Source organism: Frankliniella occidentalis, unplaced genomic scaffold (assembly GCF_000697945.3).
Source record: "Frankliniella occidentalis isolate FOCC.00 unplaced genomic scaffold, Focc_3.1 Scaffold124, whole genome shotgun sequence".
NCBI classification, from domain to species: Eukaryota; Metazoa; Arthropoda; class Insecta; order Thysanoptera; family Thripidae; genus Frankliniella; species Frankliniella occidentalis.
The window spans coordinates 250982-262032 of record NW_026267251.1 but is presented as its reverse complement, the minus strand read 5'-3'; the positions used below and the strand labels follow the sequence as shown (position 1 = coordinate 262032).

General features: G+C 38.0%; 3 protein-coding genes and 1 non-coding gene across 7 annotated transcripts; 2 read left to right on the top strand and 2 right to left on the bottom strand.

The window, feature by feature from the left end:
* Positions 1-437: 437 nt before the first annotated feature.
* Trnat-agu (transfer RNA threonine (anticodon AGU)) lies at positions 438-510 on the top strand. Its single transcript has one exon. It is a non-coding gene; the product is annotated as a tRNA-Thr (tRNA).
* Positions 511-989: 479 nt separating this feature from the next.
* Positions 990-3031, bottom strand: LOC113206612 (COP9 signalosome complex subunit 7b). The gene is made up of 6 exons (XM_026422769.2): positions 2887-3031; positions 2446-2646; positions 2189-2353; positions 1996-2083; positions 1692-1912; positions 990-1603 (listed from the first exon to the last, which is right to left on the bottom strand). Exons 2-6 carry the CDS (start codon positions 2638-2640, stop codon positions 1430-1432), a joined length of 843 nt encoding a protein of 280 aa, XP_026278554.1. The 5' UTR covers positions 2641-2646; positions 2887-3031; the 3' UTR covers positions 990-1429.
* A 279-nt stretch (positions 3032-3310) lies between these two features.
* On the top strand, positions 3311-7156 carry LOC113206574 (tetraspanin-31). 4 transcript variants are annotated; one of them, XR_008011488.1, is made up of 8 exons: positions 3311-3701; positions 4067-4234; positions 4311-4409; positions 4494-4616; positions 4696-4782; positions 4951-5066; positions 5310-5413; positions 6053-7156. XR_008011488.1 is itself a non-coding variant. In XM_026422709.2 (7 exons), exons 1-6 carry the CDS (start codon positions 3642-3644, stop codon positions 5023-5025), a joined length of 612 nt encoding a protein of 203 aa, XP_026278494.1. In that variant the 5' UTR covers positions 3311-3641; the 3' UTR covers positions 5026-5066; positions 5310-7156. The 4 variants fall into 4 exon arrangements, 3 of the variants coding, with proteins under 3 accessions (XP_026278494.1, XP_052126406.1, XP_026278493.1); XM_026422709.2 differs by having other exon boundaries at positions 5310-7156; XM_052270446.1 differs by lacking the exon at positions 4951-5066 and having other exon boundaries at positions 3312-3701.
* LOC113206573 (WD repeat-containing protein 46) lies at positions 6840-10498 on the bottom strand. The gene is made up of 13 exons (XM_026422707.2): positions 10320-10498; positions 9994-10173; positions 9311-9555; positions 8950-9072; positions 8749-8877; positions 8520-8670; positions 8272-8407; positions 8094-8193; positions 7855-8011; positions 7640-7787; positions 7368-7558; positions 7180-7290; positions 6840-7088 (listed from the first exon to the last, which is right to left on the bottom strand). The coding sequence occupies exons 2-13, from the start codon at positions 10171-10173 to the stop codon at positions 6981-6983; spliced, it is 1779 nt and encodes a 592-aa protein (XP_026278492.1). The 5' UTR covers positions 10320-10498; the 3' UTR covers positions 6840-6980.
* Positions 10499-11051: the final 553 nt, after the last annotated feature.

The following is an 11051-nucleotide window of genomic DNA, read 5'->3' as shown; positions in this document are numbered from 1 at the left end:
TGAAAATTATGGGGGTACTTCGTTGGATCGAGGTCTAGACCTGGGTGACCTGGGTGCGCGTTTAGGTGCACTTGGTGTATATGTACGCCTCCCGGCGTGACCGGGGCGGCGTAGGGTGACGCCCGGCGGATAGGCCACCTATCGCCCTTTCAACTTATTGCAAATGTGGCTGCTTTAGAACTCTCTAGACAGACTTCAAGAAAATAAAATGGGCATGTATTCTCACACTTGTCCACAGGTTATACCATGTCTGTCTGCACAACTACTGACTGATAAAAAGAAAGAAAATCTGGATAACGAATAATGGAGTGGAGCTGAGGAGAGAGGGGAGGGGGAAGCGGCAGCGTCCACGATGCACGACGTCAGCAAAGTGGAGGGGGCAGAGAACAAATGCTATCGTATACTAAAAGAGCGCAATGAGACGTCTCTCTACATCTGCCTCCATAGCTCAGTGGTTAGAGCACCAGTCTAGTAAACTGGGGGTCGAGAGTTCGATTCTCTCTGGAGGCATATAATTTTAATCCTACGAAACTCGAAAATTCTGTTCAGTTATAGTACCGGAAGGAAAAAAAAGATTCGTACGGTGTGAAATCCTTTGTGGGGTGTTGAGAAACAAATGTAATGATCTAAAAGGAAGAGTAATCACCCCTACATCAATGACACATTAAATTGGCGTAATGAGCACTGAATCCTCTGACGCACTTTGAAAGCGTCACCAATGTGATACCTCGACAAAGGAATCTAGGCCATGCGCTTAGAAATGTACATAAAAGGTGACACATTAATGCGCTTAGAAATGTACATAAGAGGTGACACCTTAATGACACATTAAATTGGCGTAATAAGCACTGAATCCTCTGACGCTCTCTAAAAGCGTTACCAATGCGTTATCTTTCCTGTGCATTTTTACGTGCATCAAAGTGTATGTATTTGACACTTCTGGATGTGGTAATAGAATATCATCTTTGAGATTTGAAAACAAAATGTAATTCTATTATTAGAACATTTAATTTCTGTTAGCAACTGGAGAAATAAAGTACACTTAGACTCCATCCGAATTCTCATAAGTCCGGTCCATTCTGTTTCCTTTCGTATCTGTTTCACCACCCCCTCACCTAGAAAAGACATGAAAGGAAATGGAATGGAAAGGACTGAATGAGAATTCGGACGGAGCCTTGCTAGTAGTAGTACACAGATATAAGATACATTCAAAATATTTTACATAATTACACATCCTTTCTTAAAATAAGTCACAGTCAGGACACAAATATTCACAATAAGAAAGTTATTGACTTGAGCAGAGAAGGTATCAGAAAAACATTTCTGTACTTGCAAATTTTAAAAAAAGTAAAAAAAAAAACCTTGCATACCCATAGCTCAATGATTTTTTAAAAATCACATGAAATATCACTTATTCATATTCAGTACTTTAAGACTTTTGCCAAAATTTAGCACTGCTGCTGCGCAAATTTTTAACCCTAAATCCCTTTTTAGATTTGTCTGATGAATGACTTCCATGGCCAGATGCTTCTCTCATGTCTGTATTCATAGCTTCATCTGAATCTTGAGTCTGAGTTTTTAAGGTCTTTTTAATGTTTGCTACCTGCAATTGGAGATGTATGAGAGTAGAAGTACAAAATCACATTAACAACTGCATCCTTTAACAAATTCAATGTAAAAGCTCAACATACCTCTTGTTCTATGGCTTCTTTGTGTTTCAAGGATTTATTTTTCTGGGAATTTGCCTTCTGTATCTGGGATTCAACACAAACAAGAACAGCCTCACAGGCATCACACCATGCCTGGAGAGTTGAGCTGATATGAGCCAAATCACCGGGCTGTGTGTCTCTTCCAATAGCATAATCAAGCTCAAGCTGACTATTGCGCTGGTCTAATTTGCCATGAATGATATCTGTAAATTTTTAGCAAAGAATAAATAATTGCAAAGAAAACTTAAGAATAGATCTCTCAAAAAGTTCGGAGCTTGTTGCTTACCTGAGTATATTGCTTCTATTATCAGATCTTCCAAATCACGAACATTTTTAATGTCTAATTCTTGCAAGAGAACAGAATATGGAATACACTGAAAAATGGAAATTTTACATGTAATTAATAATGAAATAGAGCACATTCTGCAATGACTTTATGTGAGGCACTTCAATCAGATCAATTAAAGGTATGACATTACCTTCATTTTAGTAGCCAGACTAACAATGGTAAGATGCTGCAACTTCTTTTTCATGACTGGTGTTAGCTCTGGCAATTTATCTTTGACATCAATGTATTCTCGAAAGGTCCCATAAGCAAACAGCCTCAACAGCTCAAAGTACATTGAATGAGGGCCATTGGCAAGCTGATAAAGGTGAAAAGATTATTCATTACGATTTGAAGGGTTGGTTCAAAGTATCCAATTCAAAAAAAAAATTCATTATCCTCATACTTTACCTCTTTGATACTGTCAGTATCGAGAAGTTCTCCAAACACATGAACTCCTGGAGCTTCAAGAACTTGTTTCACTAACTCTACTGCAGCTGCACCACGAGCTGATTTAGCAAGTACAACGAATTGTTCAAGAGGATTGCTGCTTCCAGGACAGCGCTCTTGCTCTTTTTCTTTGTCCATTTGCATTTCACAACTCATCTTGACCTAAATGTAAAAAGAGAAAGATATTAAAAACGCATTTCAGGGAAGGTTGGGGTAGGGCAATGTAGTTAAATCAGTATCGGCGATTCAGTGTCAAAATGACGTTTCGTTATCGAAAGAAAGGACAAGAAGCGGCGACGACCATAACCCCTTCCCGACATTAACTAAGTAAATTTCGTCTTGGAAATAGAAGTATTTAAGGAAAACAACAGAACAGAAAATTCAAATAAGAAAAGATCATACCTTACGTTAGATTTCCAACGAAATAGTTGTCAACTTCCAACAATAAAAACAAGAGAGAGAAGGAGAGATTGCTGTAACGTTCCACCACACCACAACCACAACCACAAATACAACCGCCGCCGCAACAGCAAACAACCGAAACTTGAGGAGTCGCTACAAGGCTACGAATAATTCTGCGAATAATGCTGGCAGTACCAGCGGAGGCTACAAAATTTGTTGATACAATCTCTCGGCTTTGTGAGCTTTTGAGCTGGGAACACAAGGATCATTTCTAGATAGGTTGAATTTTATTATAATGACATTTTAATGGAGTTGGGTCATGGAATGTCACAAAGATAATGCAATTTCTTTTGGATTTTGGGTTCCACAGGTGGCTAGCTTGCACGGTATAAACAACGAAAGCTTATTTTTGTCGTCTGCAGTGCAGTGGTCTGCAGTGCTGCGGTGTAGAAAATTTGCCTATCAAGTTAATAATTGACATAAAAAACTATCGAAACAATAAGAAATAAGCTCTCGTACTTTGTAGTTTTTCAACTTTTTCGATGTTTTCTTTCTAAACTTGTAAGAATCTATGTCAGCCTACATTAAATCAATTGCTGCCAATAACGCTCATATGTGTGTTGTTAAAGACAGCGCAGCTGCAGCTGTCAGCTAAGCTAACTTTACTTCAACGAAGTTTCGTCTGATTCACTTGAGGCTGATTCGCGAAATTGAGAAGCATTTTACATTAGCTGGGGGTGGAAGTACAAGTAACCATGTGTGGGGGATTTACGTGCTCTAAACGAGCTCTTGTAGCTCTGAATATATTATATATCGTAAGTATTTGCTGAAATACATGGCCTTCACAACCCGCAATTGTGCCTTGATTATGTAAACAAAAGCTGACCTTAGCACTTAGCAGATTGTCTTAGGATGTGAACTATTTGAATCACAATTTACCTACTGTGTTGCCATCACTCTTGCAGTGTTCACCTAAAGTTTGTATGAAGTGGGGTTAAGTTTCTGTAACAGTTGCTTATTTATAGGCTCTGCAGTTTACCATTTGTACCAAATATGCATTACTCAAAAAAACGTACTTTTGGTTATTTTGCTCATGACAGTATCTTTCTCATTTCTTTGATAAACTCCTATCGTCCGAGGTATGTCATACATGACCGTCTAATCTCCTCTTCTTCGACAGGTTGTTGCATTTGTTCTCATTGGGGTTGCTATTTATGGCAGAAATTGCACTCGTGTGATTGATCTTCCTATTATTGGTGGCATAATGGCGTGTGGCATATTTCTCATTCTGATCTCAATTCTTGGTCTCATCGGAGCAGTAAAACATCATCAAGTCGTATTGTTCTTTGTATCCTTCTGTGCAACTTTATTTTTTGTATAAATTATACACCTTTCTAGATCAATTTTTCCTTAACAAGATATAGTACATGGTTATTTTGTTCATGCTTTTCTTAGTCCAATTTAGTGTGGCCTGTGCTTGCCTTGCCGTCAACAAAGAACAGCAACGACAACTTGCTAAAAAGGTATGTGTGTCATCAAGGACCCTCAGTGGACATCCAAAATGTATAAATATAACAATCGAGAACCTGTACTTATTTGCTTCTTAGGGATGGGAAAGGGTTTCCGAAAGTATGAAGGAAGAAGTTGAGAAAATGTTCTCATGCTGTGATTTTGAAAAATCTGCCAATTCCAGTGTTGTTCCGTCTAAAAATTGTACACAGTCGAATATGGTAAGACTAACAATGAATTAGTATTGTTATAATTAGAATATCATGAAAAGCTTGATATTAATTGTTATGACATTTACAGCCACCATGCATAGACAAGCTTCAAACCACAATAGACCATGCTTTTAAGTTGTGTGGAGGCATTGGTTTATTCTTCAGTTTTACAGAGGCAAGTATTCTTCAAGGAAAAAGCATGCTTTCTGTGGGTGAAGGTTCAATGGGTTGAAATGATATTTGCTGTAATATTTATGCTTTTCTCTTCTAACTATAATGGTTTTGCTTATTCATGTTTCTATTTCTAACTTGGTGGTGGTGTCTTGCCTCTCATGTGCTGCAGTTTGTTGGAGTATGGTTGACTGTGCGTTATCGTAACCAGAAGGATCCACGAGCTAACCCCAGTGCTTTCCTCTAATTATTTACATTCTCAAACATTACTGTGTGGAGAAGGCTTTGGTGTGTTCCGTCCTTATTTTCCTTTCTAGTACTTTTCTACTGTTTCTTATCAGTACATATTACTGTTTTCAAGAAAATCTTTCTTGCAAAATTTGTAATATTTACATATATCATATATATGTTAACACGTTCGGTGCAGCTGAAACTTTATTATCTAATCCAAACTTAATATAAGTTCCTCTTTGCACTGAATGTGTGAATCTGAGCATACTGGCATGTACAACTTTTTTTCTTCCTATCCAGGTGATAGCAGCTTGGGTAGCGTGTCGATACAGGAACCAGTTTGATCCAACAAAAAGATTATTGTTCCCAAGGAGCAGAATTTACTAGTTTTATGCTTAGCATGTGTAAGTATATTCAATGACTGAAATATTTATTGAAGTATAGGAAATATGCTATCATTTCATATTGAACAGTTTTATTTACTGGTGAATGTGAGCTGCCATACATGCTCCACTCTGTTTTGAAATTTATGACAGATTTTATTGGTTTTATTCAGAGAAAGACTCTCAATAAATTCTATTACTTCTTTTGATGTTTTTAAGTGCTGTTAGCCTGTCAGTGCGTCAGAACTTTTGTTTTGTATTTTTTAGTTTTTATTAAAAAGTAGTAACCAAATCAGATTTGCTGATTATGCGAACGTTTATAGGTTTGCTTGTATTCAAGATTTAAAAATATACCTCTAGAGATAAACTGTAATTAAATCAAAAACAGCCAGGAGAGATGAATTTGTAAAGCTGAGTTAGATTGTACAATGTTAGTGGCATTTTTGTCTAATTAAGAATGCTTTGTGCCAAAATAAGCTTTGGATGGCCATGAATTTTGCTTTAATCTATCATTTACAATAATAGAAGAACCATCAAAAGCTGTAACTTAACTCTTTGTGTACCTCAGATATCTTATTCATAGTTTTGTAGTGTATAGACATTGCATCCTCCCATAGTACCTTCTCACTTTTTTCACACAATCTACCATTTTGAAACCAGTCTAGATCTTCCTCCACTGATTGGATCTGTCAGTGCACACCCTGCCTTGTGAGGCTCAATTCGGGACAGAACAGTCAGCCAAATGGTAGAGTGAAGACAATGAGGCTCCCTTCTGAGAGGTGTGTGCCTGGAAGTTAAGAACAATGAGGCGCCTTTCTGGGAGGTCACACTGAACTGCAATCATCCATCTGTTGATAAAGAAATAGCAGTTACAAAATTTGAACATCCTCAATTCATTCCCGTTTTTATGTCTTAAACTTTCCACACACAGCTTTACATGCATTTAAAATCTCTCTTGGGACCAACGTGAACTATTATCATTTCCCTTTATTTTTGTTGTTTCTTTAAACAGTGTGTGGCCATAGTCTTAAAACTTACAACTTGTATGTCTCTGATGTGTATTTATCAGATCTTACAATTATTTTAAAGCTGAGATGTAAAGTGAAGTAGTATCTATGAAAACCTATTTTCAGGGACAGTTCCTAGTCAAAGGCTATTGTATGTTATTAGCTTATACAACCACTGTGTGTCTTGCCATGTCTTTCTGCTTTACTACTATAACCAATTACTGTGCTAGTGAGTGTTTCATGTAGCTGTTTGTGAAATCTTCATGCATAGAAACAAAGTTTAACTACGTATATCTGTGAGCAAAATGTAGTAGTAAACATGACCCTACTGTATAATCAGCTTATTATTCATGAATTTTTATGCTGTGGTCTAGTCATCGTCTGTACTTTGAGATATTGATGTTTACCACAATTAAAATGCAGAAGAACAAATAAAAATGTATCACAGTAATTATTTTATTTAATTGTCAATGTTCAAACAGAATACATTCACTCTAAGCCAACCTTAGAAATTCATTTTGGAGATCAGTACAAATTAAGATTGAAAAATAGCAGGGGTATTTTACCAAGTAAACATTCAATCAACGTTTTTTTGACTTGAACCTGTCTAATACATTGTTTGAAATGTTGCTTGCTTCGGATTTGTTTTTGTCTTCCTGTAGCAAATGTCTCTTTGTTTGTACAAATTTCTGCAAGACATAAAAAAAAATTACCCCATTAAACTGTAGATCCAAATAAAAACAAACAAATAATCTAATACGGTATTTGGTATTCCCTTACCCTAACATTATCTTCTCGTATGATTTTCTTAGTTTTAGCAACTTGAGCAGTACCAGCCCTCCATTTGGCTCTTTTTCGAGGTTCAAAATCAAGCTTTGGAGGTTTCAAAAACTGAAACAGACAATGGTAATGGTCAAAGATACACAGATCAATGAATAAAATTATTACCATTTTTCTATGTGACTTACCAGTAGATTCTTTTTAGCTTCAACCTTATCCTGGAGAGTCGGAGTGTCAACCTGTGTGATTGTGCTTGGGTCTAAAGATATGAGTTCTGGTTGAATCTTCTCCAGTAAAGATTTGACTTCCCGCTCACGACGTTGAGTCTTTGTCTGATACGGATTAGCCTCCAAAGCATCAAAGTTGGGTTCACCACTCCCTAAAGAAATGCAAAAATATATTGTCAAGGAGCTATTGACAAGGAATTATAAAATGAAATGCTAAAGATGTGATTTCTAACCGGGAACTAAAACACTTGTAAATCCTTTAGAGTGTGCCACACCCAGTACATCTTCATATGCACAGAATTGAAGAGATTTTATGGTACTGCTGTTCTTGTGCCGTAGATATGCTTTATCAACATGGTTACGGCATGGATCTTTATAAACCTTAAAGAAGAACAACGGGTCATTTATGACATTTTTAAGACAATAGAAAATGTGCTGAGTTACTCACCTCTACAATGTTACCCATTGACAGAGCTAATAATCCTTTCTCACTTAAGGCTAAATTGTTTGCATGGGCAAACAAATGATATTCTGACAAAGGCCCACTCAGCATCCGGAGATCCCAGGTTTTGACAGTTTTGTCAGCAGCAGATGTTACCATGTACCTATTAAATGCAATAAAGTAGTACTTTGTCTTAAAGAAATTTCCTTCCATAACACAAAAAATTGGGAAAGTTTAATACTTACTGTCCAGTCCGATCAACTGCAAGACCAAGCAGAGGGGATCTATGACAGAGCATTTTAGCCAAAGGTTCTTTCATATTTGGACTCCACATAGATACTGTGCCTATAAAATAAAGGGAGATTTTTACTTTTTGATCTAATCTTACAGTAAAAGTAATTTTAAGTTAAAACAGAAGCAAACCTTGAGCATGTCCTAAACAGAGAACAGCATTGTATGGGTTCTGTACCATGAGATTTAAACGACCCATTCTAGTATTGAATTGTGAAATAATTTTTCCTAATGATATGTCCAACCATTTTAACCAGCCTTGTTCACCCTAAAATGAAGAGATATAAAACACAATAGAAATCACAGGAGTTTCAAAACCTTTTTGAAAATGAGCAGCACATCACAAGGACACAAGTGGTCTCTTGGAATAACAAACTTACAGCAGAGGCAAGTAAGAAATGGTATGGAAGAAATTCCATACAAAGTACTCTATTCAGCTGCTTGAGACAGTGCAACTCAATTCCTTGATTGTCATATATGTAAACCCATTCTTTCTGAGCAACTGCAAGCATTGTTTCAACGTGAAGCCACCTAAGGAGAGAGAACAGTACAAATGAATACACAAGAGGATAAGAGCGTGTTTACTAGACAAATGTATATAAATCTCACCTGACATCAATTACTTCTTCCATTACATTCATTTCACATAAAAGCTTTTTTGTGACCCAATCCATAGCAGCTATGTGCCCCTTCCGCCCACCAAGACAGAGGAAACGTCCATTACGGCTGTAATTTGATCTGCAACAAGATTAATTTTCAATACAACTGAAGAAGCTCCACGAAAACTTGATCATGGTGGTGACATCATACTTATAAGGTCCAAATTGGAGATCAAGATCAAATTGTTTTGTGGCACTTGTGACATCAACTGATGCAGCAATTTGACCTTGAGAAAACTGTCTTGTTACTTCTCCATCATCAGCTTCCAAAAACCTAGAACAGTCATTAATGAGGTACTTTTACATGATTGTTCATGTCAGTCTTTCCCCAGGTAGCAGAGCTGCATAAAATGTGCATTTTGTGTCCAATCTAAACCGCGTCTAAAACGTGTGTAGGCGCCTAATATGCACTTAAATGCGCGTTTCAGATGGGACATATAATGCGGTTCGAATGCAGTTTGCTATATTTTGCTACCTGGGTCTCTCATCATAGAGCACATTGGCATTCTTACCCAGAATCTTCAGGAAGAAACAACTCTAATCTTGCAGCTTGTTCTGTAGAATATTCAATAATTTTTTCTCGTTTTTGCAGCTTCTTCTTTAACAGATTTACTTTGACACCAGTTCCATCAAGACCTTCACCCCTACTATGCTTTAACAATTTTTCTTTAGGAACTGATGGTCTTCCTGGAAATTTATCATTTTTGCCTTGGCGTAAGCCAAGTGGCACCGGCTTACTTTCTTCACTGTTAGATGTCTGGAAGGGCAGGTAGAATAACAGAATATATAAAAAAAAATGTATGTACCTACAGTCGTCCCAGCCAAACTTCTCGACTGAGGCGACGCGTCTTTAGCCCATATCTCGGTCAGTTTTTGAGCCAGAAGCCTAAGACCTTAGGCCTGTATAAGACGCAACTTTTGGCGCAAACAGAGCCATCCTAGCTCTTCTGTAGCGTTCAGAAAGGCTGCACCGTTATTGGCCACCCAATCGAGAAGTTTGTCTGGGACGACTATACATTGAGTTTGTGGGCAGCTGGAAACACATTTATGAGACACTAATGAGCCAAATACCTCCCAGATTATGATAAAATTTCATCCAATCTTATTTACAGAAGAATAATCGCAAATGATTAGGACACATATATGGAGAAATCATGCAGCCCCAAAAGAACAGTAATTGACAGCCAAGTGTTACCTCTTTCTTCACTTTGACTTTCTTTGCTTTCGACCCGCTAAGATCAGCAGTGTCTACGAGGGAAACAAACTCTTTGAGTTGGGAGTCCCTTTCTTTGATCCATTGCTTTGTTGACTTGGGTTTAAAATTACTCATGACAGCCTTATGCTTAGGTTGTGGTACAGCCTTGCTTTTCGCCATCTGAAGAAAAATGATTTTTCTTTCAATTTAACATTAATTAAAACTCTGTCAGTCGACTCAGAGAAAAGAAAACAGTTAAACACATTAGGAGAATAATGTAGGGTTATTGCGAACGTAAACAAAGGTGATTGCTTTGAAAAGTATACCTTTCCGATCAGAATTCAAAGTTGTTTCAAAAATTGAAATATGCATAAATCAAACTTCAAACACTAGCATGCCGATTGGGGCTTTTACAACGGATGAGACAATTCATAACAAATTTAACCGGACTATTTCATGCCCAACACATGTGCGTTGAGTCTAGTCTGTGATAGTTTTCATCCCTGCCCTGTGCCGGAAGCCAGGCCACTACAGTATGAGAAATATCGTGACGTTCCGCAAGGGAACCAGGGAGACTTAGGAAAGGGAGTTGGTGAAAAAAATAACAACAAAAACACATATACGCTCAGGCCGTACCTTTTCAAAAATATAATTTTATTGTCCTTGCCCTGACAGTAACAGATTCACGAAAAAAATGCACTTGAAGATATTTGAAACCATAAACAATGTGCAGAAGTACCCTGTCACGCTCCTCATGATTGGGTCGCCGGATGCTGGGCGAGAGTCTCGTAGAATCAAAAGTCAGACTATCTACCTATGAACCTGATTGACCCTGGGCTCCTCGGCCAGTTTGAAAACCAAATCTTCCCAGGTCACCCTGGGCTCTGCTGCTCGTCCCGGCTTGACCTCCAGGCTGAAAATTGGAGCCGCCTTCACCATTCCATTCGTTTTGGCCGGCCTGGCTGCCACCGAGACTTCCCTGGAGGAAGCTTCCGCTTCCCCGGCCACCAAGACCCCCCTCACCCCCTAGACCTCCCGCCCCACCCTGCCCGGGCTGG